We start from the raw sequence: 23,403 nt of genomic DNA, 5'->3' as shown, positions 1-23,403 counted from the left end.
AGTGATTGGCCAGTAAATGACTTGTTGCCAAGAGAATCATTATCTCAGGCCTGTATCTCACAGTGTCAAAACATTTATTTGCAAATTAAAGTTAGGCAACAGTTGTTCAGTTGTGGTTGCACATAGTTCCCAGTCTGGGAATGGCCCGCCTTCATGTCCCTGCTTTAGGAAGCGCCAGAGAAATCTGAAGCGAGATGCTAGCATGAAACCATACAGGATGCCACGCAACATCTCTTTTGAAGAACAACAGTTGGCACGCTCTGTACTTCCTGACAGACATCCACCATTCAGTTGTATGAGGAGTTGTTTAGCAATGAAGACCCACCCCTGGGAATAGGGAGGACATGTGCTTACACTACATACAACCCAGGTAAGTTGCTCTTACGTTTACAGGTTGAGTAGTATGCTGAAGGAGTGCCAACAAGGTGTAGTGTCAGACTAGGATCTTGGAAAGTCATGTCCAAAACTTTATTTGGCAAGGGAAAATTGCTGGATGACCTTGGACCAGTCGCCCTCTCAGCCTTGATACTATGTCACAGAATCCACTGTCCAAAACATCCATTTTCTCCAGGGGAAATGATTTCTGTAGTCTAGGGATGAGCTGTAATTCCAGGGTCCCACCTGGAAGCTGGCATTCCTAAGGAGAACTGATCTCTACTATCTGGAGTATGCTGCGCATCTGTGTGCAAATTCTTTTAGTCCTTGCTGAACTCACAGAAAAGGAGCTACACAACCCTCCACACCACACAGAGGAGCAACCACAAGAAGCTCCCTTTATTTAGCAGGGTGACAATCCAGCAGCACAGGGTAACAGGAGACTTGGGAAACAGAAAAGGACAAATGCAGGCTACCCATGGAAAAGACTGTCACCCTAATCATGTGCGTTGATCATTGTTTGACCTGCCTTCAAGTTTCTAAACTGTTTTCCCCTCCCCTATTTTAAGTTACAGTTTGTGTTGTGAAAATTTCAATTTAAAGATTATAGTTTCCAGATGTTTTCCTAATCCAATTTCATTGCATGAATGGATAGCTGCCCAAATAAATTTTTTACAACAATTCTGACTGGGATATATTGTGTTTTTATCAGCAGTAGTTTAATCAAAGGTGCTGAAAGCTAGCATGGTGTAATGGTTAACAACGGCAGCCTCTAATCGGGGAATTGGGTTTGATTCCCTGTTCTTCCACATGGTGCCTGATAGGTGATCTTGGGCCAGTCACAGTTCTCTCAGAACTCTCTCAGTGCCACCTACCTCTCAAGGTGCCTGTTGTGGGGAGGGGAAGGGAAGGTGATTATAAGCCACCTTTAGACTCCTTAAGGCTGAGAAAAGGGGGGTATAAAAACCAACTCTTCTTCATAATATAACTACAAATATATATGCAATCCACCTTCAGTGAGAAATGTGGGTTATATAAACAACGCAAACAAATAAAAATAATAATTTATTTACTTTATTTACTAGTGCCACAAGGGTTCTTTGTTTGCCTGGGCTTTTGATGGGCTGTGAACAGGCCACATTTGGGGGCATTTGGAGTTCATTGTCTTATTTTGTTTTAACTTGTAACCGTTTAACTTTTACTGTAACTGTAAGCCAAGAGGAAAGGCGGGGTATAAACATTTCAGTGAATAAATACGTTTATACCCCTATCTTTCTCTCTGAAGGAGACTCAAAGTGCCAGGCATCATTTTCCTCCCCTCTATTTTATCCTCACAGCAACCCTGTGAGGTAGGTTCGGCAGAGTGTGACAAGGTCAGCCAGAAAGCTTTGATGGCAGAGGGGAGTTTGGAACTTGGGTCTCCCAGATCCTTATCTGACGCTAAAGCCCCCAGGAAACCTGCCGAAACAGAGGCAGAAACCTCTGAAGATCAGTGCTAGGGAGGCAGCATCAAGGGAAGGCCTCTCTGCTTCGTTAGTTGGTCCTCCAGGGCAACTTGCTGGCCCGGTGTGTGCCAGAGGACGCTGGTCGCAGGCAGCGTAGTGTGATTCCAACTTCCCTGGCATTTGGGCGCCTATCCAGTCAGTGCCAAGCCGAGGCTGAGAGGGGCGGACACTGAGGCAGGAGCCAAAGACTCCGCAGCATCCAGATGTGGCCGGGCCACTTCCAGCGCTGGGCAACAGCTGGTTTCCAGGCCGGTCCTTTGCTGGCGCGCACCAGTGGCCCACGTGTGCGCCGCCCGGGCTGCATTGCGGCTCCATCTGCTGCCCGGAGCAACCCCGAGCAACGATGCCCAGGCAAAGCAGGTGAGGAGCCGAGCTGGGACGGGGAGGGGAAGGGGGGGCTGTCGGCAGAGAGTTGGGTGCTGCCGCCGCCGCCCTTCCCAGCTGGCAGCCCCCTTCCGCAGGGAGGTGGTGGCGCAGCGCCGTCCTGATAAACCGGAGGGAGCAGGCGAAAGAGGGCTCCTCGTTTGCTGGGCTGGCCGGACTGGCGAAGCCCATATAGGATGGGGAGGGGGGGGTCTATCCGTCCTCGGTGGCCGCCCCTTCCTCGCTGTTGCGTGCCTGTGCCCTTCTTTCTTGGCGAGCGCCGCTGGTTCTTGTTGTTCCGTGTCCAGGGTAGGGATTTCCGCAGTTGGAAACAAGAAGTCCCTAAGGAAAACCAAATGATGCGCGGGGGTGGGGGGTAGGGGGTGCTCCTGGGTTTCCCGGGCCCCCTTCGTTCGCCCACCGCCAAGTCCACACCCACCATTGCCCCAGAGTCTCTCTCCCAGGGAGGGCAGCCTTTCCCTTCGGTCCCTGAGGCCACCTGAAAACAGCCCACTGGAAAGACCATTTCTCTTGTGGTGGATCTAGAACGGGTTTTTTCCCTTCTGATTGTGGAGCTTGTCTTCCATCCATCTTTCTTTGTAACTCTCCCCCCCCCCGCCCCCCACCATGAATTTAATCAAAACCTAATGGATGTAAAGGTCGGTGCATCTGCAGAATTGGACTTTGATTCCCACAGTCTTAAGCCAAAGTAGTTGTGTGTAAGTAAAGAACAGAAAGAGACACTGGGAAGAATAATATCAATGTACAAAGGGATGCTGTCATCATCATCATCATCATTGTGTACTGTCTAGTCACAACTGACTCATTGCACCCTAGGACTGTGGGGTTTGGGGGCAAGAGATGAGCAGAGGGGAGAGATGATAAAGGTCTATAAAATTATGTCTTCCTTGGCGGTCTCCAATCCAAATGTTGGCTATGGTTGACCCTGCTTGACTTAACTTTCAAGTTCTGATGAGATCAGCTGGGCTGGGCTATTAGGCTGCTACTAGGTGCTACTTGGAGACATTTCTAAGAAGGAATTTGCTTCTTCGAACATTGTTATAAGACACAGAGATGATAATTCCATTGAACCATGACTTCAGTAAGCGCTCTATATCCCATGCTCGCTTATATCCTCCATCTTGAGATCTGAAATTTAGCCCCATTCCTCTGTTTTTAACCAATCCAGCTGCTTGTCCTAGGACTGCTAAAATAATTCCATTCCAACCCCATCAAAAGGTACAGTTCCTTAAAACCCACTGAAACAAAAGAGAACAGTGTGCAAGCTTTTGAGTTCTCCAGAACTCTCATCAGGCTGGATATTAAAAAAATAAACATTGCTTCAAGCCTCTTGTTTGCAACAACTAATGCAGAAGAAGACCTGGGAGGTCTGAATAGAAGAAGTAGGGCTGTTATGAGGCATTTATTAGATTGGCCACACAGGAAGAAGATGTGCAACCCATGGCATCCTTCAACTGAAAACATGAAAGCTGGAGATGGATGAAATACCTTTCCAATACCAATCAGAACACACAGGTCCCTTAAAAGGTTGGGGGACAGAGGGAAAATTGTATTAACAATGGTGGAGATTAATTTTAGATGATGTACTGGGTGATACCAATTCTAAGTAGGTCTACTCAGAAGTGAGTCCCATTTTAGTAGGAAAACATTCTTTAGATTGCAGCCTTAGCTAAAATTTTGCCTTTTAGAAATCCAAATATGTAATGCCAACAGGCTTGCTTGCTTGCTTGCTTGCTTGCTTTTCCTGAAATGTAATATATCCATAAGCTTGAATCAAATTTTGTGTATACCCAAATTAGTTCATCTTATGTAATAGGTTGCCTTATTTCCCCAGGATTATCCTTGTCGTTATCTATTTCCCTTGACTGAATTTCATTTAAAGCATCAGCAACCACTGCATTGTCATTATTAAAAACTTCAAAAAAAATCCAGAACCATGCTATCTTTTTGTATAATTTGTGTCTGCTTTCTTGCAAAACAACTCTGGGAGATAGGATGCTATTATTCCCATTTTACAGAAAAGATAGAATGCAAAATGGTCAAGGCTGCATACAAAATCTGTGACATAGGATTCCCGACAGTTCTGTGTATGAGAAGTAAAGGGGGCGGGGCCTGCATTTGGAATCCAGCAAACAGCTCTGGTCACCCCATGAGCAAAAGGTTATGTTACAGATCTGAAAAAGATACAGAAAGCAGCAATCAAAATGATCTAAGGATTAGTGCACATTCTTTTGGAGGAAAGACTTTTTATTTATTTATTTTTTGTTTCAAGTGGGTTGGATCCAGACTAAATTGGCAATTTCTGCCAATTCCCCTTTCCTGCTACAGACTTCCCTGAAGACCTTCCTCCGGATTCTCTGTTTCCCAGGAGCAGCATTTTATAGAGATCACAGAAGCGCAGGTGGATGGGGGAGGCAGAAAATTTCTGTTCTGCCACTGGGAAATTTAGTCTGGAACGAACCCAGTCATGAGAGAGGTCTACAACCTTGCAATAATGCTAAGAGAATGGACGGAGAAATTTCTTTCCCAAAGGAATTTATGGGCAATAGATTCGAGACAGGGTCTCAGATTCAAGGAAATCAGATCCAAGTATGTGAATCTTACTCCTTTACATTTACCCCATCTCCCCGATTTAATTAGATTACACTACTTGTTGGACAATCCTGATCCTTCTCTCTGTATGATAGTGGCAGACTTTCTCCTGGAAATTACTAAACGCCAGTAGATTTCCTTCGACCTAACATTTATTTCCTGTATTGTATGTGCTTTTTAATCCATTTTTTATTATTGTTGTACTGTTGTCTATGCCAATAAAGGCTCGCTAATAATGATTCAAGACAGGTGAGGAGAAACATTGCACACAGCTAACGTATGGAATTAACAGCCACTAGTTTAGACAGCTTTGGAGAGGAATCAGGCAAAACTCTCAGTGCCTAGATGTCTCTGAAATAAACTGATGGCCCAGCTGGGTTTTGGTCTGATTCAGCATGGCTCTTATAAGCCTTTCACAGCCTAAGAAGTGTATTATACAGATATACCATCAGTGGCTGTTTCACATAGCAAATGCCATAGGGCGATCTAAGGAAAACATAGCCTGGTGCAAAATCTGGGTTTTCTGCCCCCTCCCCCCCATATGGGCTGCTGCCCTCCCCCTCCCACAGCATTTTTTTGCACCAGGTCATCTCAAAGTCACCATCACATTATAGAACATGCCCCAACTCACAAATCTGAACACAGTCAGTGTATGGACACAGGGGAAAGAGGAGGGGTGGGGGCGATTTTCTGCCCTCCCACAGGACTAAATAGCTGCAGCCCGGGGACATTTGACCCCATATGCCCCTCTGGAAGGTACGCCCCTACCATAGGGTCATTCCTCTCATATTGCCATCTCTCCACAGATCAGTGGACCCTCGGCTCTGCCTGCGTCTTCCCCGGCGGTGGGGAAGGGGATGCGTCTGGCTGAGCTTCATTTTGCTGTGCCTTGCCATGATCTACTTGATCTGCCTGCAGTTGGGGCTTGTGCTGCATTCAGGACCACATCTTCGGGGGGCCTCCATTTCCATGGCAACAGTTTTCCGGGACATCCAAACAAACCATGCAAGAAACAGGACTCTGGCCCTCCTCCCTGCTGGGTCTGGCAGCCAGAAATTTGGCTCTGCCCTGCGGACTGCATCCTGGGGCTCCTTCTTCTCCAGAGGTAGGAGCTTCTGGCAACGTCTCGTGGAGGTGCTCATTGGGTCCCGGCGACACCGAAGGTATTCCCAGTCCATCCTCCCAGCCCAGCCATTGCCCTGGCCTGTATGGCAAAAGGAGCTCTCATCTCAGGTGCTGGGCCCACGTCTCCAGCAGGTCTTCCGAAACTACCAAGCTATGAACAAGTACCACGTGCCCCCGGATGTTGGGCCACGGCCAGGGGTCCCACGCTTGACTGGGATGGAGCTCCTGTGCCGCCTCAAAGGCCGTGTGGATGTGACAACACTAGTGGGGGATGAGGGCCCCTTTGCGGCCCCTGAGTGGACTGGAGTGCTGCCTCAGAGGAGCCTGGCTGAGGACCTGGGGCCCCTGGAGAGGTGTGCGGTGGTGAGTTCAGCCGGCTCCATGTTGGGATCTCAGCTGGGCAAGGAGATAGGTGAGTATGCAAGAAGTAACAACAAATTATTCCCCCTGTGGCTGTCTCTAAGTGTTATATCCAAGGAACTGAAATAGTTAATTTCGACCAATAAGCTTTCCCTTGTCCTTATGGACTTATACCTAAGAACATAAGAACTAGCCTGCTGGATCAGACCAGAGTCCATCTAGTCCAGCACTCTGCTACTCGCAGTGGCCCACCAGGTGCCTTTGGGAGCTCACATGCAGGATGTGAAAGCAATGGCCTTCTGCTGCTGCTCCCGAGCACCTGGTCTGCTAAGGCATTTGCAATCTCAGATCAAGGAAGATCAAGATTGGTAGCCATAGATCGACTTCTCCTCCATAAATCTGTCCAAGCCCTTTTTAAAGCTATCCAGGTTAGTGGCCATCACCACCTCCTGTGGCAGCATATTCCAAACACCAATCACACATTGCGTGAAGAAGTGTTTCCTTTTATTAGTCCTAACTCTTCCCCCCAGCATTTTCAATGAATGCCCCCTGGTTCTAGTATTGTGAGAAAGAGAGAAAAATTTCTCTCTGTCAACATTTTCTAACCCGTGCATAATTTTATAGACTTCAGTCATATCCCCCCTCAGACATCTCCTCTCCAAACTGAAGAGTCCCAAACGCTGCAGCCTCTCCTCATAAGGAAGGTGCTCCAATCCTTGGCTATGTCCATTGAACCTGGCTATGTCCATTGAACTCAGTGGGCTCAGAAGGGTGTAAGTCTGCTTACTATTCCATTGCTGAATACACAGCTTTTCTCTCAGTAGCTTCCCAAATGTATGGTTGCCGTAGTCTGTTCATTTTGCTTAACTGTAAGTAGTGAATGAAGGTCTGGAAATCTCCAGAATTGGTATTGTGAAAGGAGACATAGGGTGCCAGTTATGGGTTGAGAATGTACGGGTACCAGGGTTTGAAGAGGAGAGGGACCTCAGTGGATTATGAAGCCATAGAGTCTACCTTCCAAAGCACCCCTTTTCTCCAGGGAAGCTGATCTCAGTAGTCTAGACATCAATTGTAATACGGGGAGATCTCCAGGCTTTCCCTGGAGGCCTGCAACTCTGGTAGATGAAGAGAATGCTGTGGATGTAGCATACCTTGATTTACCAAGGTTTTTGACAGGATGTCCCATGATATTCTTGCATGAAATGTACATCTAGCAGCCAAACCAACCTGCTCTCCAACACAACTCTTTTTCATTTGAGCAGAGACATATGGCCTACTACCTCCATACTTTAACGAACCCACGCGCAAGGAGAGCCCTTACCATTGTGCGATTTAACGTTATGCCCTCTGCCCTATCAAAGGGTAGGTTCAGCAATTTAGAAAAATTTGCAAGGCTATGCAGTTGCAGACTTAATGTGGTTGAAACCCTGACTCACCAACTCTTGCACTGCACCAGATTTGATAACATCAGATCTAAATATACCAACTTACATTTTTCCCCCCAATCTGGGCTGCCTGATCTGACTAGGTTATCTCTATTGTTAAACAACTCGGACCCTGGTCTTTGTGAAGAGGTCGCCAATTTCATTGTGGAGATAGTTGAGAGTTTTCAGTAGAACGTACTTGTTGTGCTCCCCGTGGGGCCTTTTTATCTATCATGTATTCATGCATTTGCTCCTGATTTATGTATTTGTTTCTGACTATGCCAATAAAGGCTTATGTATGTATGTATATTCTTGCATGTAAGCTGGAAAGATGTGGACTAGAGACAATGCAACTGTTAGAGGGATTTGTAATTGGTTAACTGGCCGAACATAAAGAGTGCTAATCAATGGCTCATTTTCATCCTGGAGCAGTGGTGTATCTGCCTGGGGACAAGGGGTAACCCCTGTCCCCGGGCACAACCAATCTGGTCACGCGACGGGGGCACAAAATTGGCCCCCACATGATAATGTTAATGATATTTTAAGGTTCAAGGCGGTGTACAACGTAATTCAACAGCAATAACATAACAGCAATAATCATATCGGCAAAACAATAAACAATATTTCAAATATCAAAACATCAATAATCAGAACATAATGAACATAACATTTCATAACAACAATATAATAACATCAGCACAGCAATATAAACCACAATATAATCGTAACATCATACAACAGACATCAATAAACATGGCAACAATATGCATAACATCATAAATATCATAATCATAACTCCATGAATATAACTCATAAACATAGCATTATAACAATAAGTGTAGCATTGTAAACATAACTTTATGAGCAACAGTGAACATAGCATTATAAAGCAACAGACACAAATAATACAACATCATAATCTCTAAACAAAATTAATAACAACCTGCATGCTTAATCAATCATAGATAAACAGTAATAAAGCGAGATGGCAACTTTCCCTCCTGTAGTATCAACTACAGAGAACACCATGGCCTAAGGACTAACCCCTAACAATGTATTGTAGAAGGCTTTCACGACCGGATTCAACTGGTTGTGGTGGTTTTTCCGGGCTGTGTGGCCGTGATCTGGTAGAATCAAAACCAGGTACAATAAAATGGGGGGGGGGGTGGTGGATTAAAAACAGCCAGTAGGAAAAAGTTTAATTCTGCAGAATGCCACAAAACAGTTTTAATGCAGTGAGAAAACTAAGTGAAACAGCTTCTAAAAGCACAGTTTGGGTGCCACCACCTAAAAACTCTGTCATGTATGTTTCCACCCATCACAAGGTCTCAGCATCTGCGCAGGTTTATATTAGAGAAGGTGGTCCCATGGTATTTAAAGGGGTCATGGCCCCAACATGTTATAGGGGAGCAATCCTGCATTGTGGCCCCAACCCAAGATTATGGGTTGAATCTGGGAACAAACTGGCAAGCAGTAAATGGATTAAAACAGGTGCAATGTAATGCTGGCAGCAAGCCCCAGACTGCAATTGAGCAGCTGCATTGTAGAATAATGGAAGTTTCCAAGAACTTTTCAAAGACAAACCCACGTTGAGTGCATTAACAATAGCCAAGTCTAGTAATTACTATGATTGTGCTCAGATTTTAATAGGAAACTGGTGGCGCATCTACAGAACCATAATTTCTGTTTACTACTTCCAGCACATGTGAAGCCTGGGGGTGTAGGGAGTAGAAAGAACGCTCCCCAAGATCAGCTCAGGGTTTGCAACCCAGGCCTGATGCTGGAGCTATATAGGCAGCCTGCTGTTCGCTCATTCGGTTTTCTGACATTGGGGCCTGACCCCAGCCCACGTGAAATGATGGTCGTTTGCCCGAACTTTTATTGCCTGAAGTGAGAAAGTATAGAGGGTTATGGCATTCTGCATATGCTCTGAGCCACTCTTTTAAAAAATCATCTGAGTACCTGCTATGGCACTGATCCTTGGCATGGAGATAGGGTTGCCAGCTCTGAGTTGGCGAATTCCTGGAGATTTTGGGGGTGGAGCCCGGGAGAGAGGTCAGCGAGGTATAATGCCATAGAGACCCAAATGTAGTCATTTTCCCCCGGGGAATTGATTTCTATTGTCTTCAGATCAGTTGGAATTCCAGGAGGTCTCTAGCATTCCGACACAGGTATACATGCAAACTCCTCTTCTTCTAATTGGAGAACAAGTAATTAGGCTTAGCTAAGTACATATTGAATCCTGCCCTGCTTGATGGGTATACAAATAAGACCTACCCCAAAAATAAACTCTAGCATGATTTTTTGGGATTTTTGGAGGATGCTTGAAATATAAGCCCTACTCCAAAAATAAGCCCTAGTTACAGATTCCCTGATGCAGTTGATTTGGTCATGTGAGGGGTACAAAATCATGGAAAAAAATAAGGTATCTCCTGAAAATAAGCCCTAATTCATCTTTTGGAATAAAAATTGTTCCAAAACCTGGCTTATTTTTAGGGAAAGGGTATGTGTACAGTGTGTTCATGTGTGGATCAGTTTTGTCTAGCTGAGCTCTAAGACTGCTAATGAAGTATGTGAGTGGAGTTTACTTTGCCTTCCGGTTACTTTGCCTTCCTTCACCTGCCACCAGAAAAGGGAATTTTAAGGTACATATCGAGGTGTGTACCCTTAATGTTTTAGGATTGAGGTTTGCTGAGTTGGAGATCTGCCTAACCCAGGGATGTCCAACTCTGGCGCTTCAGATGTTCATGGACTACAATTCCCATCAGCCCCTGCCATGCCACAGGGGCTGATGGGAATTGTAGTTCATGAACATTTGAAGCACTGGAGTTGGACACCACTGGCCTAACCTCTTTACCTCACACTCTGATTTTTCTCCTCCTGCCAGACTCCCATGATGCTGTTCTTCGCTTCAATGGAGCTCCAACCATGGGCTATGAGCACGACGTGGGCACAAAAACCACCCTCCGCCTTGTGAACTCACAGGTATACCGTGAGGAGTGGCAGCACCAGAAGTAGAAGGGTTCATGTGGAGGGAAGGTAGACATAAGAAGAAATTAGATCTATCTATGTGCAGGTCTGCAGGTTGGAGATTTGTAAATCACCACCACACCCTCTTTGCAGAAATTTTGTAGTCACAGTTGTTGTGTTGCTTAATTGTTAACTGCAATTGCCATGTTTTGAATTTTTAGATTTGAATTTGATTAGGAAAGTGCAGTTTGTCTCCGACCCAGACTGGTACGGTAGAGACAATGGTGTCAGGCGTTGCAGGGGGATGGTGTCAGGATTTCCAAAACACTTATTTTATTTTTATTTCTTTAAGTAGATCTCTGTCCCACTTTTTGGCCAATTTGAACCACAGGCGAGCTCACTCCCATTTAAAACATAGTAAACCAATCAACATAATTTCAACAAAATAACTGGAAGACAACAAATGAAATGATACCAAGTGTGGAGCACAAATATATTTAGATAATGGCAGTGTAGGGCCAGCAGCAGGGAAACCTGGGTAAAAAAATCTTCACTCAGCGATGAGTTTACTAGGTGATTTTGGGCCAGTCACACTCAGCCTATCCTACCTCACAGGGAGGTGAGGAAAGTGTACATTGTCCTGAGCTCCTTAGAGGAAGTACAGGGTAGAATTGGGGAAAATAACAGTACAAAGAATCAAAATATTCTTAAACTGAACAAGCAAGAGCTCAAACTATATCCTGGGAGCCATCAGCCTTTGGACCATCTGAACAGTTCTGTCTCTCCTGCACAGGAGCTGAACTTCTGTGAGTTTCAGCTGAGCTTGCGGAACTTAGAGCCTCTTGAACATATTGCAACCCTCCAAATATGCATTGTGATTTGCAAAGTGTTCATGGACTCGTTTTTGCGATCTGACCCAGGCAGCAACAGCAGGAAGTTTACAATGGGCCGGTGTGGACTACGATCGGCTAGTTGGACCATCAGTTTTGTAGGACTGTTTTGAACCAGCATTCAATGAGTACTGGATACCCAAAACAAGATCTACCCACAGGCTCTTCCTCACCTACCACCCTGCCTCTGCTCTGTGTGCATATTGGCTGCCTCTTTTCAAAGCAGAGGTAGTTGCTCTTTCTTCAACATCTGGGATTTTGCCAGGGCACTGCTTCATTTGCCCGTAGGATTGAGCCAGCCTTGTGCTCAACCTTCTTCTTTTTGTATCTAAATGCCTGTCCAGTGGGGCCTGGTTTTTTTTCCAGCCTAGAAGCTTTTGTGAATCAAAAAAACTCAACTTTGTCAGGTATTTCATCAACAGCTGACAAAGTGACTTTTGACTCACTATGTACTGGAAAATATTGCTGGTCTTGAAGGTGCTATAGAACTTGCATTTTGTTCTGCTACTACAGACTAAAACACGGCTACTCTCCTGAAACTATTTGCATTTAAACGGTTTGCTTTTGACTTAGAATCGCACATTTTCTGACTCATACTTTCGCCCGCAGCTGATGGCCTCCCCTGAGCAGCATTTTCTGGATGGCCTCCTCTATGCCCAGGGAGTCTTAGTCGCTTGGGATCCAGCCCCTTACCCAGGAGAGTTACAGGAGGTGAGCTTTGGTATGTCTATGTTGTTTGGGATGCTATAGCAGCAGAGCGGGATGCGTGAAACTGCCTTACACTGAGTCACACCACTGATCTATCACAGTCAGTATTGTTTACTCTGACTGATAGCAGCCCTCCAAGGTCTCAGGCAGAGGTCTTTCCCATTATCTGCTTCCAGATCTTGTTAGCTGGGGATGTCTTTTGCATGCAAAGCAGATGCTCAACCACACAGCCTTGACCCCTCAAGAGTAGGATTGCCAGTTCTGATTTTGGAAATCCCTGGAGATTTTGGGAGCGGAGCCTGAAGAGGGTGGGATTTGGGAACGGGAGGGATTTCAGTGGGGCACAAGACCATAGAGTTCACCTTCCAAAGCAGCCAATTGGTCCAGGTGAACTGCTCTCTGTCACCTGAAGATCATTTGTAATAGCAGATCTGCAGCCATCACTTGGAGGTAGACAACAGTATTAGAGAGACACACACCATTCCAGTGAGTCCTCACCTTCACCTAGGAGATCAAGCTGCATTAAGTGGACTTGAAAAGAGCCTGTAAATAAAGTGGGTAACATACTGTTTACAAAGACAGTCTAGATTGGGGCTTTTGACCCTTCAGATCTTACAGGTGAAAAGATACCTAAGAAAACCTAGCTTTAGCGAACAAAATTTGCCTAAATTGCTTAACTTTCGGAGCCACCGTTGACTTCCAATTACAGCTGGCAGACAGCCCTGCACAAAGTAAAGCATTGTGCCCCCCTACACACCATGGTTGAGCTTTGGGTCTATTCATGGAGTTTGTTCCAGCAACAGGAGTTTGTTGCATATTGTTCAGAAGGATTCCTTTGATCCACAGCAGAAACTTTATGGAAGGCACAAGGGACTGCCATTCATGCTTGCCACTGACGGAAAGGAAATATCTACCTTCGTTTGGTTCAAATCCCCATTCATTGTGGCTGAATTTTCCCTTTGCAAACTCTTCAGTTATTTGATTAACTTAATTAGGTATTCATATATCACTGGGGGGAGGCAGTTTACCAACCATTAAAAATCCACAAATGTACCAATAACATTTGAAAAGACACAGGCCCAATACAATATCCGCAATCTTCACTGAGGTGAGGGTCCCAACTCCAACTTGGGAAATTCCTGGAGATTTTTTTTTTGGGGTGGGGGGGATGACTGCATATGGCAGTGTTTGGGAAGGGGAGAGAGCCCAGCAGGAATGTGATGCCAAAAAATCCAACCTCCTGAGCTGCTGTTTCCTGCAGCGGAACTGATCTCTGTTGTCTGGAAGTAGAACCAATCTCTGCCACCTGGTGTAAGGGTCTGTTACTCCAGTCAATAATTGAAACTCAGAAATATTTCTAGAGCTTTATTGAACCATATCAAGACCTAGGCTGCAAAAAGCCAGAGCTGGCTCTCAAGGCTTTGCACCTAGTTCCGTGGTGGCGAACCTTTGGCACTCCAGATGTTATGGACTACAATTCCCATCAGCCCCTTCCAGCATGGCCAATTGGCCATGCTGGCAGGGGCTGATGGGAATTGTAGTCCATAACATCTGGAGTGCCAAAGGTTCACCACCACTGACCTAGTTTATATTACCAAACATTCAAGCATGGCCCATTCAGAAGTTCCCCCCTCCCCACTGATCTCCACAATGGCCCACTTGAAGAGATAGTGTGAATGCACTATTGTTATGAGTTGCCCAAGGCCATGACAGTCATACTCCCATGTACTCCCATCCCCAGGAAATGGGTGGTGGGAACAGGTATGCATATTTCGCTAGTTGCAAGCAAGCACCAAGAAACAGAGTAAAGAGGCCCTCAGGCTGCAGATAACAGCGGGCACAGGTGTGAACTTGGCTCCAGCCCAGCAGAGCCAGGCCTGACATCTAGACATCAGCTATAATTCTGGGAGAACTCCAGGCCCTGTCGGGAAACTGGCAACAATCTTACACTGGGTGTCTCATTCCATGTTGTGCTGTTCCCAGGTCCATTCCCAGGTATTCCAGAGGTCAAGCAGATGTGCTCCAACTGAACCAGATTCTCAAATGCATGGGCACCAATTTGGACCAGGCCCATGGAGCACAGGAAAGGGCCTTACTCCCTCTCTGATAAATGTCATTTTCCCTAACATTTTCATGTCAAGATTATGAGATAGGAATTCTGTCAACTGGGTTGTAGAACAGAGCACCTAAAGGGGGTTGTGGGGTTGAGGAAAGGCCTAGGTGAAGAGTATCCATTTTGTTTCTGTTTGGGGGGACTGTGGCTATGATTTGAATCCTGGGTCTGTGAGGGGATCTCTGAGGTCATTCAGGAAGAACAAGGATTAGCAACTGCCCTGAAGTGTGTTCTGCTCCCCATCCTTCTGTTTCTTTCTCTTTCCTCCCACCTGCAGTGGTACGAGGCCCCTGATTACCCCCTCTTTGGCCCATTCCGCACTGTGCGCTCTCGCAGACCGTGGCAGCTCTTTCACCTTTTGCATCCACGACTGCAGTGGCAGCTGTGGGAATTGGTGCAGGAAAGCACAGGTGAACAGGTGCAGAGGAATCCTCCGTCTTCAGGGCTGCTTGGTAAGAAAGATGTTTCCATCCACCATCCACCCTGTATGTCCTTCCTCATGTTATCTGCAGGAAGAGCCTGCGTGCATTCTGAAGCATCTCACCCACCCAAACACTAACAGGGGGCAATAAATGCTCCTTCATCTGCTTGGGGGTTTTGCACCCACATCCTGATTCAAGGCTCTGCGACGCTCTGTGGGAACAGAAATGGCTTGTGTTGGCTTTTGGGTACTCTGAAGTGTTAAAGTGTTTTGCACGTCCTTTTGAAAGTGAGATATGGTGGTTAAAAACTGCCTCAAAATTACAGACTCCACCTGGAAACTTTCCCCCATCATCTGGGGTTGAATTCAGGTCAAGCCCAGGCAACCGTGGCCCATGTACTTATTAGGGTTGCCAACTCTGGGTTGGGAAATTCCTTGAGATTTGGGGATGGAGCTTGGGCAGAGCTTAGTTTGGGAAGGGGAGAGACCTCCGTGGGTTATAATGCCAGTGTCCAGTCTCTAAAGCCATTTTCTCCAGGGGAACCAGGTTTACCAGATCCAAGTTGCCAGTTCCTGGAGATTTGGAGACGGAGAGTGGATATGATAGGGACCTCAGTAGGTTACAGTGCTGTGAAATTCACCCTCCAAAGCATCCATTTTCTCCAAGGAAACAGATCTCTGTAAGTCTGTAATTCCTGGGTCCCAACTGAAAGCTGGCATTCCTAAGATGAACGGATCTCTAGTGTCTGGAGATCAGTTGTAATTCCAGAAGATCTTCAGACACAACCTGAAGGTGGTCCAAGTTAGTCTTACCTTAGGACATGGGTATCCAACTCTGGCACCCCAGATGTTCATGGACTACGATTCCCATCAGCCCCTGCCAGCATGACCAAATTTGCCAGATTTGGACACCCCTGTCAGAGCACATTTTAATCAAAATATTATTTATGTATACATGGTGTATAAAATAGACTATAACAGGCTCAAGAATGCATGTGGAACGGCTACCTTCTTGAGATAGGATCCCACCCTGATCCTCACTGCAGATTTTGGGTAGTGGCAAATGAAACACTCTGCACACAGTCAGGGAGCTCTTGCTTTCTTATGGGTTCAAACATTCTGGTACTAAGTCTCAACACTGACCATTTAGGGAACAAAACCTGGACTGAAATTAACCATCTAAATTCCACATCCTACTTCTCAACCTTACATGCCCGTTACAAGTCAACCGTTATATTAATCATCTGGGTTCTTTTCCTCCCTCTATCTTCTACTAGGGACCGTGCTGATGATGTCACTTTGTGACATAGTCCATATCTACGAGTTCCTGCCATCGCGACGCCAGACTCACCAGTGCCACTATTACCAGACCTTCTCGGATGATGCCTGCACGCTTGGTGCCTATCACCCGCTGCTTTTTGAGAAAGAATTGACATTAGGCGAGATGAAACCAGGGCTCTTCTGGAAGATCTAAGCCTTAACTTGTGGCCCGTTATTGATTCTGCCATAGGGTTCCCGGACCCTTGAATCCTGTACTAGAGGGATGAGTAAGGCATGGAACAGGATAGCTACAGGTATGGGAATATCCTGGTGGTGTGTAGGAACAGGAGGGCCACAGGCACCGCTCCTTGGTGGGAAAGAAGTCATGGCATGGACAAACTCAGAGGAATGGACAAGGATGAAAGGAGCAGGCCTGAAACAATGCGGCCCTTCCACACATGACCCAGGGGTCAAGGGGCACTAGAAGGAAGAGAGTGTGGGGGAGACTATGGACAAGCGCATGGTGTCAACCTACCCCTGGATCTGCTTCTGGTGCTCTCTCCTCTTCTACCAAATCCAGCTTCCCTCTACCAGCATTGGGACGCCACACTCCATCTTCGCAACTAAAGGAGGACTGAGTGGAAGCTTTTTTTAAAAAAATAAATGTCATGCAAAAACCAGAACCAGTTGTATGCTATGAATTCTTCTTTCCCTGCTGTGTGGAGCATCAGTGTGCTGGTGCCACGCCAGCCCTGTCCCATTGCCAAAGCAATAAGATCTGTACATATCATCACCAAAAAGCAACACAGTTCAACTGGGCAAGCAAACTGGATAGCAGCTAGAGGGGAGCCCACAACAAATGCCAGTCACTGTAACATATGACAGCAAAGAAATTCTTTCAATGGGATCAATTGGCTAGTTTCTGAAGTTTTTTTTCATGAAGTACACAGTTGTGAGAAGACCTAGGGGTGGATCTGATGTTCCTTTAAAATAGAAAAGGAAGGAATTTTGATAGGTGCAGTTTCTCAAGCCAGAATTAGAAAGGTTTCATTGGCCAAACGCAACTCTTCTGTTCATCTACTAAAAGTACAGGAACCACACTTGTCTCGTCTTGTACCTGTTCTCTAAAATAGGAAACGCAGAATAGGATCACAGATGAAAACCCTTTTTCTTAAACATGATTACTCTTGTTCTGCCCCCCACAATGTGAATCTGTTTCTGGGTGCACTGTGCCAGCTGGAGACAGAGGTGTAGGAGACACAAGCCAAGGTTCAACAGTGTCCAACCAAGGACATAGGGTAAGGGGGGGGGGTTCTCGGGCCCCAGACCCCCCATTTATATGTCCCAAGCTCCGCCCGCCTGTTTGTGGAGTTTTTGTAGCCCATTTTTTAAAGTGCTTTTTTTTTTCCCAGTTTTTTGGCCTGCAGGGGACGGGCCTTGGTTTTAGGCTAGCACAGGGGTAGGGAACCTACTGGCTCTCAGATGTTCAGGGAATCTACAATTCCATCAGCCCTACCAGCATGGCCAATTGTAGTTCCTGAACATCTGGAGAGCCTTGGGTTCTACCCTAGACTAGCTAAGGCACCAAGTGCATTTCAGGCCTTTATCATCAGGGTGACACTTCTGAAAGTATTACCAGCCATGTTTGGTGAAGTTTGGTTCAGGGGGGGTCCCAAAGTTATGGACCCCTCAAAGGGGTGCCCCATCCCCCAGTGAGCAATGGAAGCTAATAGGGAGATGGGGGGCTACACCTTTGAGAGCCCATAATTTTAGCGGACCCCCCACAGATTAAACTTCACCAAGAACCTGGGTGGTAATCATCAGAGAGTCTCCCAAAGATACCCCTGAAAGTTTTTGTGCTGCCCCAGCTTAACAATTGTACCTCTGACAGCAGGCAACCTCTTCCAATTTTCCTCTTAGATTCTCTTTTTTAAAATGCACTCATCGCCACGTGTGCGGATTTAAAAGGGAAAGAATTCTAGGGTCCCCCCAGTTTAAACATTGAAAGTGATGTTTGTTTCAGGGTGGGGGATAATCCACCCCAAAACAGCTATCGCACTTTCAATATTGTTTGTATCTAGGGGACCTCAGATTCTCTCCCTTTTAAGGTAGATTTAAAAGGAGAATCTGGGTTCTCCCTAATTTAAACACCATTGAAAGTGATGCTGTTTGGGGGTGGATTCCAGCATCACAGCAGTCGCCCATGGGTGTGCGTGCGTGCATGCGTGCGTGCGTGTGTACGTGCAAACTGATTTCAGGTGTGATGCAAGTGACCTTCCGTGCGCCCTCTTCTTCACACAAACGCAAATGCAACAATATAGACAGACATGGGAGATCTGTGAAGGTGAAGTGAGGGGACCATGTGCCTTGCATTAAGCTCCTTGGAGGATAGGCAGAATATACACACGAGGAACCAAAATGGAGAAAAATTGTAATAAATTTATTAGCTTACTCATGTTGACAGCAAATCATGTGATTTATTTCCATATGGTAAGCAGGTGTCTTGTGACACCTCAAAGACTAACAACATTTTATTCCTGTAGAAGCTCTCGTAGACTGGAGCTTGCTTTTTCAGAAACGATGGATGAATCCTCACCATGTCATGTGCTGTGTCTGGAGAAGTGAGTTCTAGTCTGCAACACTTAGGTACATAGGTAAATGCTGTCAAGTTCCAAGTGACTTACGGCAACCCACAAGGGCTTAAGCACAGGTGGTCTACCATTACCTTCCCAAGTGATCTCCCACCCAAGTACTGATCCTGTTAAGCTTCTGAGATCTGATGAGACCGGGCCATAGGATGCCTTGTCCCTCTTTTGTGTGTGTTACGCGCTGTCAAGTCACTTTTGATTCATGGTGACCCTATAAATCAATGTCCTCCCAAACATCCTGTCCTTAAAAGACTTGCTCGTCATTTGCAAACTGAAGGACTTTGCCGGAATACAAACTTGTTACCTTTTGAGATGCCACAAGGCTCCTGCTAATTTCTGCTGTGACAGATTGACCTGACAGGTCCTCCTGGAATTGTTTTTATAGGATGTTTGGGTGAGGTGCATTTGAATGTGTCCAGATGGAGTTTATTTGCAGTGCATTCGCAGGTGCATTTGTAACATTTGCAAAATGCAAATGCAACTGCAAATGAGCTCCACCTGGACACGTGCAACTGCGCCTCACCCCTCCCACCTGTGAAGAAGACAAAACATATACCACACCACAAAATCACTCCACTCTACCACAGAGAGAAACACAACTTACTGTACATCCCTCTGAAGATGCCAGTCATAGATGGGAGCAAAACTTCAGGATCAAAACTACCAGACCACAGCCACGCAGTTCGGAAAACCCACCAGTTGATTACAGCTGTGAAAGATTTTGAAAGTAACTTTTGTCTGCCACTATTCCTGTGCCCCCTTGACATTGTGCCCCATGAATCAATGGACCTCCAGGAACATCACAGTGTTTGAAGTGAGAGGGTTGCAGTGAGAATGTAGGAAGAGCCCTTTTGGATCAGCCACTAGTCCAGAGAGCCCGCGTGGTGTAATGGTTAAGTGCAGACGGATTCTAATCTGGAGAACCGAGTTTGATTCCCCACTCCTCCACATGAGTGGTGGAGGCTTATCTTGCGAACCAGATCGTTTCCACACACCTACATTCCTACTGAGTGACCTTGGGCTAGTCACAGTTCTTTGGAACTCTGTCAGCCCCACCTACCTCCCAAGGTGTCTGTTGTGGGAAATGAAAGGAGCTTTTAAGCCACCTTGAGTCTCCTTACAGCAGAGAAAAGTGGGATATAAATCCAAACTCCTCCTTTTCCTCCTCCTCCTCCTTCCTCCTACCAGAATTCTGTACCCGAATGAAAAAACATTAATGCAAAAATGCAAGATTGCCCTTTCCACACGGGCCAATAAACCTTGGGTAACAACGGGATTAAATCCATGTGGGGGGAACCAGAGGCAGAGCGAGGGGGAACTGAACCCAGGGGACACACGTGACTTGCACCCCTGCAGCAGCACTGCCCCGGAACGCCCCGCCCCCTCCATGGCCCCAGCCCTGGACCTCCACATCCCCTCCACTGCTTCACCCAAGGCATTGTGCCCCACCTGGCCCCATTGGCGCTACGCCACTGGGGGGAACTTCACACGGTTCCTGCCCCTAACTCAAGTCCGCCCCTACGTTTCCCCCCAAAATGGATTATTGCAGAACTGCACTATCCGCAATTCTTTGGTCTTAATGCCTGGTGCAGCTGCTTGTGAACAAATGGCTGCCTCGAGAAGCACATTACTAGGTTGGCCTTCCCTTTTTGTTCCAGTTCCCGCCTCTCTGCTGCATAGCTACAGAGGAGCACAGGGACAGCAGCATGGCTGTGGAGGTCCATGCCTGCGTGGCTTCGTAGCTACGCAGCAGAGGGAGATGAGTGGGGTAAAAATGCGCCTCCATGCAAAGGCACAACAGCAACTCGCATTGCCTCCGTGGGCTCCGTTCGCTGCCTGCATGTAAGCATGTGAATGCCCAATGACAACGTGGGTTGCTTAACCCCGACTGCAACCCACTGTACTTTGCCCGTGCGGAAAGAGCCTAAGTTATCTGAAGCACTGGCTTGTACACATTTCACCCATCCAAGAATGCATCACCGCCTACACCTCCTTTACTAGCTCGCTCACACACTCAGGCACCCTAGATGTTTGCTGATGCAGATATACCGACTGCTGCCCAAAAAATGCTTTCATGTGCTCCTTCCTCTGCCATTGGGGACACTCCTCTGAGATTGGGGACACTCACACTGTTGCTGGAGACGGTAAAAGCAATACATCCAAGCCAACTGTGTCTGGTGGTGGGATGCCAGGTCAGAAGGGTGCTATGAAACCACCTTCCAACTTATACAACACCTATGAACATTTGAATTGAAATGGCTGACACGATATCCGATGCAAAGTAAAATTATTTTCAAAGATTGCTTTAAAAATAATTTACAGGACTGAGGCAGTTCAAAGACACTCCTTGACCCCTGTTGAGACATCACATATTTCTTCTATAGGAAAAGCGATATGCAAGGCCAAATAAAAACTGGCAGGCAAAGTTTGTGGCCTCTTCCTGTATATTTATGGAGATGCAAAGAAACAGTCTCTGAGTGCATACTCATTTCCTGGAAGAGTGGCTGTGAGTAGGTTATCCTGTTTCTTCTTTTAATACTGCAGAAATGGAACAAAGACTGAGATGAACTTTCAGTATATGACTGCAGATAGACAGTCTTGTAATCCAAAAGGAGGGGTAATGATCAAGAATCTGCTGCCCCTCTTTTGCTGTGGAGTCCACTGGTCAAATTTTGCACGATCATCTGCAAATAGCTTTGTGAAGTTAAGCATATGTTTAAGCATCTTACAGGGTTAAGTACATATTTCCAGGGGAAGGAGTCTAAGGCAGCTCATGGGTTTCTTACGTTCCATTAAGCACCTTACAGTGTTAAGTACAGTGGAACCTCAGTTTTCATTGCCTTCCGTTTTCATCAGTTTCAGTTTTCATCGATTTTTTCAGTGAAAAATTTGCCTCGGTTTTCATCGATTTGCCTCGGTTTTCATCAATTTGGAGTAAGGTGCAGGGGTTTGTGGAGAAAAATCACCCAGACAACGCTGTTGCAGGCTGTGTCTGCAACTTGTTTAATGACAATGACTGGCCCCATTTCAGACAAATCTTAAAGAGGCGTCAGAAACAGACCTCTTTGGACAGCTTTCTGGTGCGACATTGGTCCACTGGCTCTGAAGCTGGTCCTAGTGTTATTGTTTGTTACTGTTTTCAGCATTAAACACCTGCATTCACCCAAAAATGTGTTTTTGGTATTTTTTTTGCCTTGAATGGATTAATTAGATTTACATTGATTCCTATGGAAAAGTTTTCCTCGGTTTTCCTCGGTTTCGGTTTTCATCGATTCTTTTCGGACGGATTACCAACAAAAACCGAGGTTCCACTGTACATATTTCCACATATTAGGTCTCAGACCTGGACACTGCAGAAGCCAACAACCATTCCCTCCTTGCGTTTCCCAAGCTTTCTAAGATCATGTGGACAGAGTTTTCCTTCTCATCAGTACATGCAGTCCTTGTTTCCTGGTGTTCCCCAGTCACCTCCATGAAGAAGCCTGAGGAGAAGGCAGCTCACAGGTTTCTTACATTCCTTCTTGATGAAGATAACGTCTTACTTATGTCCTTGCTGGCTGATGTACTTACTGTCTTCAGTAGGTACCAGAAGCAGCTGCCAGGAGATGATGTCACCATCCTTGATACAGAGAAGCTGACACCGTTGGTAGAATCAAAGTTGACACTGAACCAACTACACTTGTTGGTGGGTAAGTCACGGTTTTTCAGATTTAAACTGTTACACGGCCAGATGAAATGGTGATACTGAAAGGAATTCTGCTGGCAAGAAAAGTGGATGAAGAGACACAAGGAACACCAACAGCCGCCGATTACTCAAAGAAAGCTTTCCGTAACCCCAAAGACAATTCGCCATGGAGCCTCAGTCATCACTCATTGGCTCACTTTTTGCTTGTGTGCAGAGGAGGTCATGCTTTAATTTTTAATTTAATTTATCAAAATATCAATGTAAAAAGATGAACCATTACAGAAAAGTCTTCAATTCAGCATCTGCACCCTTTGTCCGACTGTCTTCTATGGCAGGAAGTGATGAGGGAATAATGACGGTGCCCAAACCACAAAAGGACAACATGAACCGCCTTTTGCTAAGCTCCCCAGGTCCCTGATTGTCCCTCTCCCGATGCGCTGTAAGCGTCGAGACTGGTGGCCTTTTCTCAGTGAGGGCTTGAATCACTGATTGCTTGTGTGTAAAACTATGAGGGCTAGAGACATCCAAGTATGTTTATCAATGAGAAGGAATAGGGACAATGAGGGACAATGCACAGGCGAATTGGGTGTTTGGAGGGATTGACTAGTGTTATTATTTTTACATATTTTACATTGAGATGTTGATATATTGTTATGAGAAATTAAAAATAAAAAAGATCTAAAGATGTACAGGAGCGGGGAGGTCACAGGCAACAAAAACGATCCTGCAGGACTGGACAAGAAGTGAGAAGGAGTTGGCAACAGGGAAAGGGGAAGGTTTGCAAAACATTGCAAGGGAGTGTGTGTGTGGGGGGGGTGAGGCTAGGCAGGGGGGCTGTGGGCCAAGGGAAGAGGTCTGGGCAATTTGACAGAGCGCAGCTTTCAGTAAAAATCACATGTGCATAAAGTAATCTCTGTAATTATTCGGATGAGGAAGGAAACCA

General features: G+C 46.1%; 1 protein-coding gene across 1 annotated transcript; it reads left to right on the top strand.

Annotated features, from left to right (window-relative positions):
- Nucleotides 1-1,787: 1,787 nt before the first annotated feature.
- On the top strand, nt 1,788-16,807 carry LOC125438026 (beta-galactoside alpha-2,6-sialyltransferase 1-like). The gene is made up of 6 exons (XM_048506211.1): nt 1,788-2,240; nt 5,663-6,393; nt 10,653-10,750; nt 12,235-12,336; nt 14,724-14,898; nt 16,145-16,807. The coding sequence occupies exons 1-6, from the start codon at nt 2,224-2,226 to the stop codon at nt 16,339-16,341; spliced, it is 1,320 nt and encodes a 439-aa protein (XP_048362168.1). The 5' UTR covers nt 1,788-2,223; the 3' UTR covers nt 16,342-16,807.
- Nucleotides 16,808-23,403: the final 6,596 nt, after the last annotated feature.

Source organism: Sphaerodactylus townsendi, linkage group LG01 (genome assembly GCF_021028975.2).
Source record: "Sphaerodactylus townsendi isolate TG3544 linkage group LG01, MPM_Stown_v2.3, whole genome shotgun sequence".
NCBI lineage: Eukaryota > Metazoa > Chordata > Lepidosauria > Squamata > Sphaerodactylidae > Sphaerodactylus > Sphaerodactylus townsendi.
This window is presented reverse-complemented; position numbering and strand designations above follow the sequence as displayed.

What these genes read in the sequence shown, in the direction of transcription:
- LOC125438026 (XM_048506211.1), top strand. An exon ending in TCCGCCTTGTGAACTCACAG is followed by an intron (nt 10,751 to 12,234) that starts GTATACCGTGAG and finishes TTTCGCCCGCAG; the next exon opens with CTGATGGCCTCCCCTGAGCA. An exon ending in ACCCAGGAGAGTTACAGGAG is followed by an intron (nt 12,337 to 14,723) that starts GTGAGCTTTGGT and finishes TCCCACCTGCAG; the next exon opens with TGGTACGAGGCCCCTGATTA.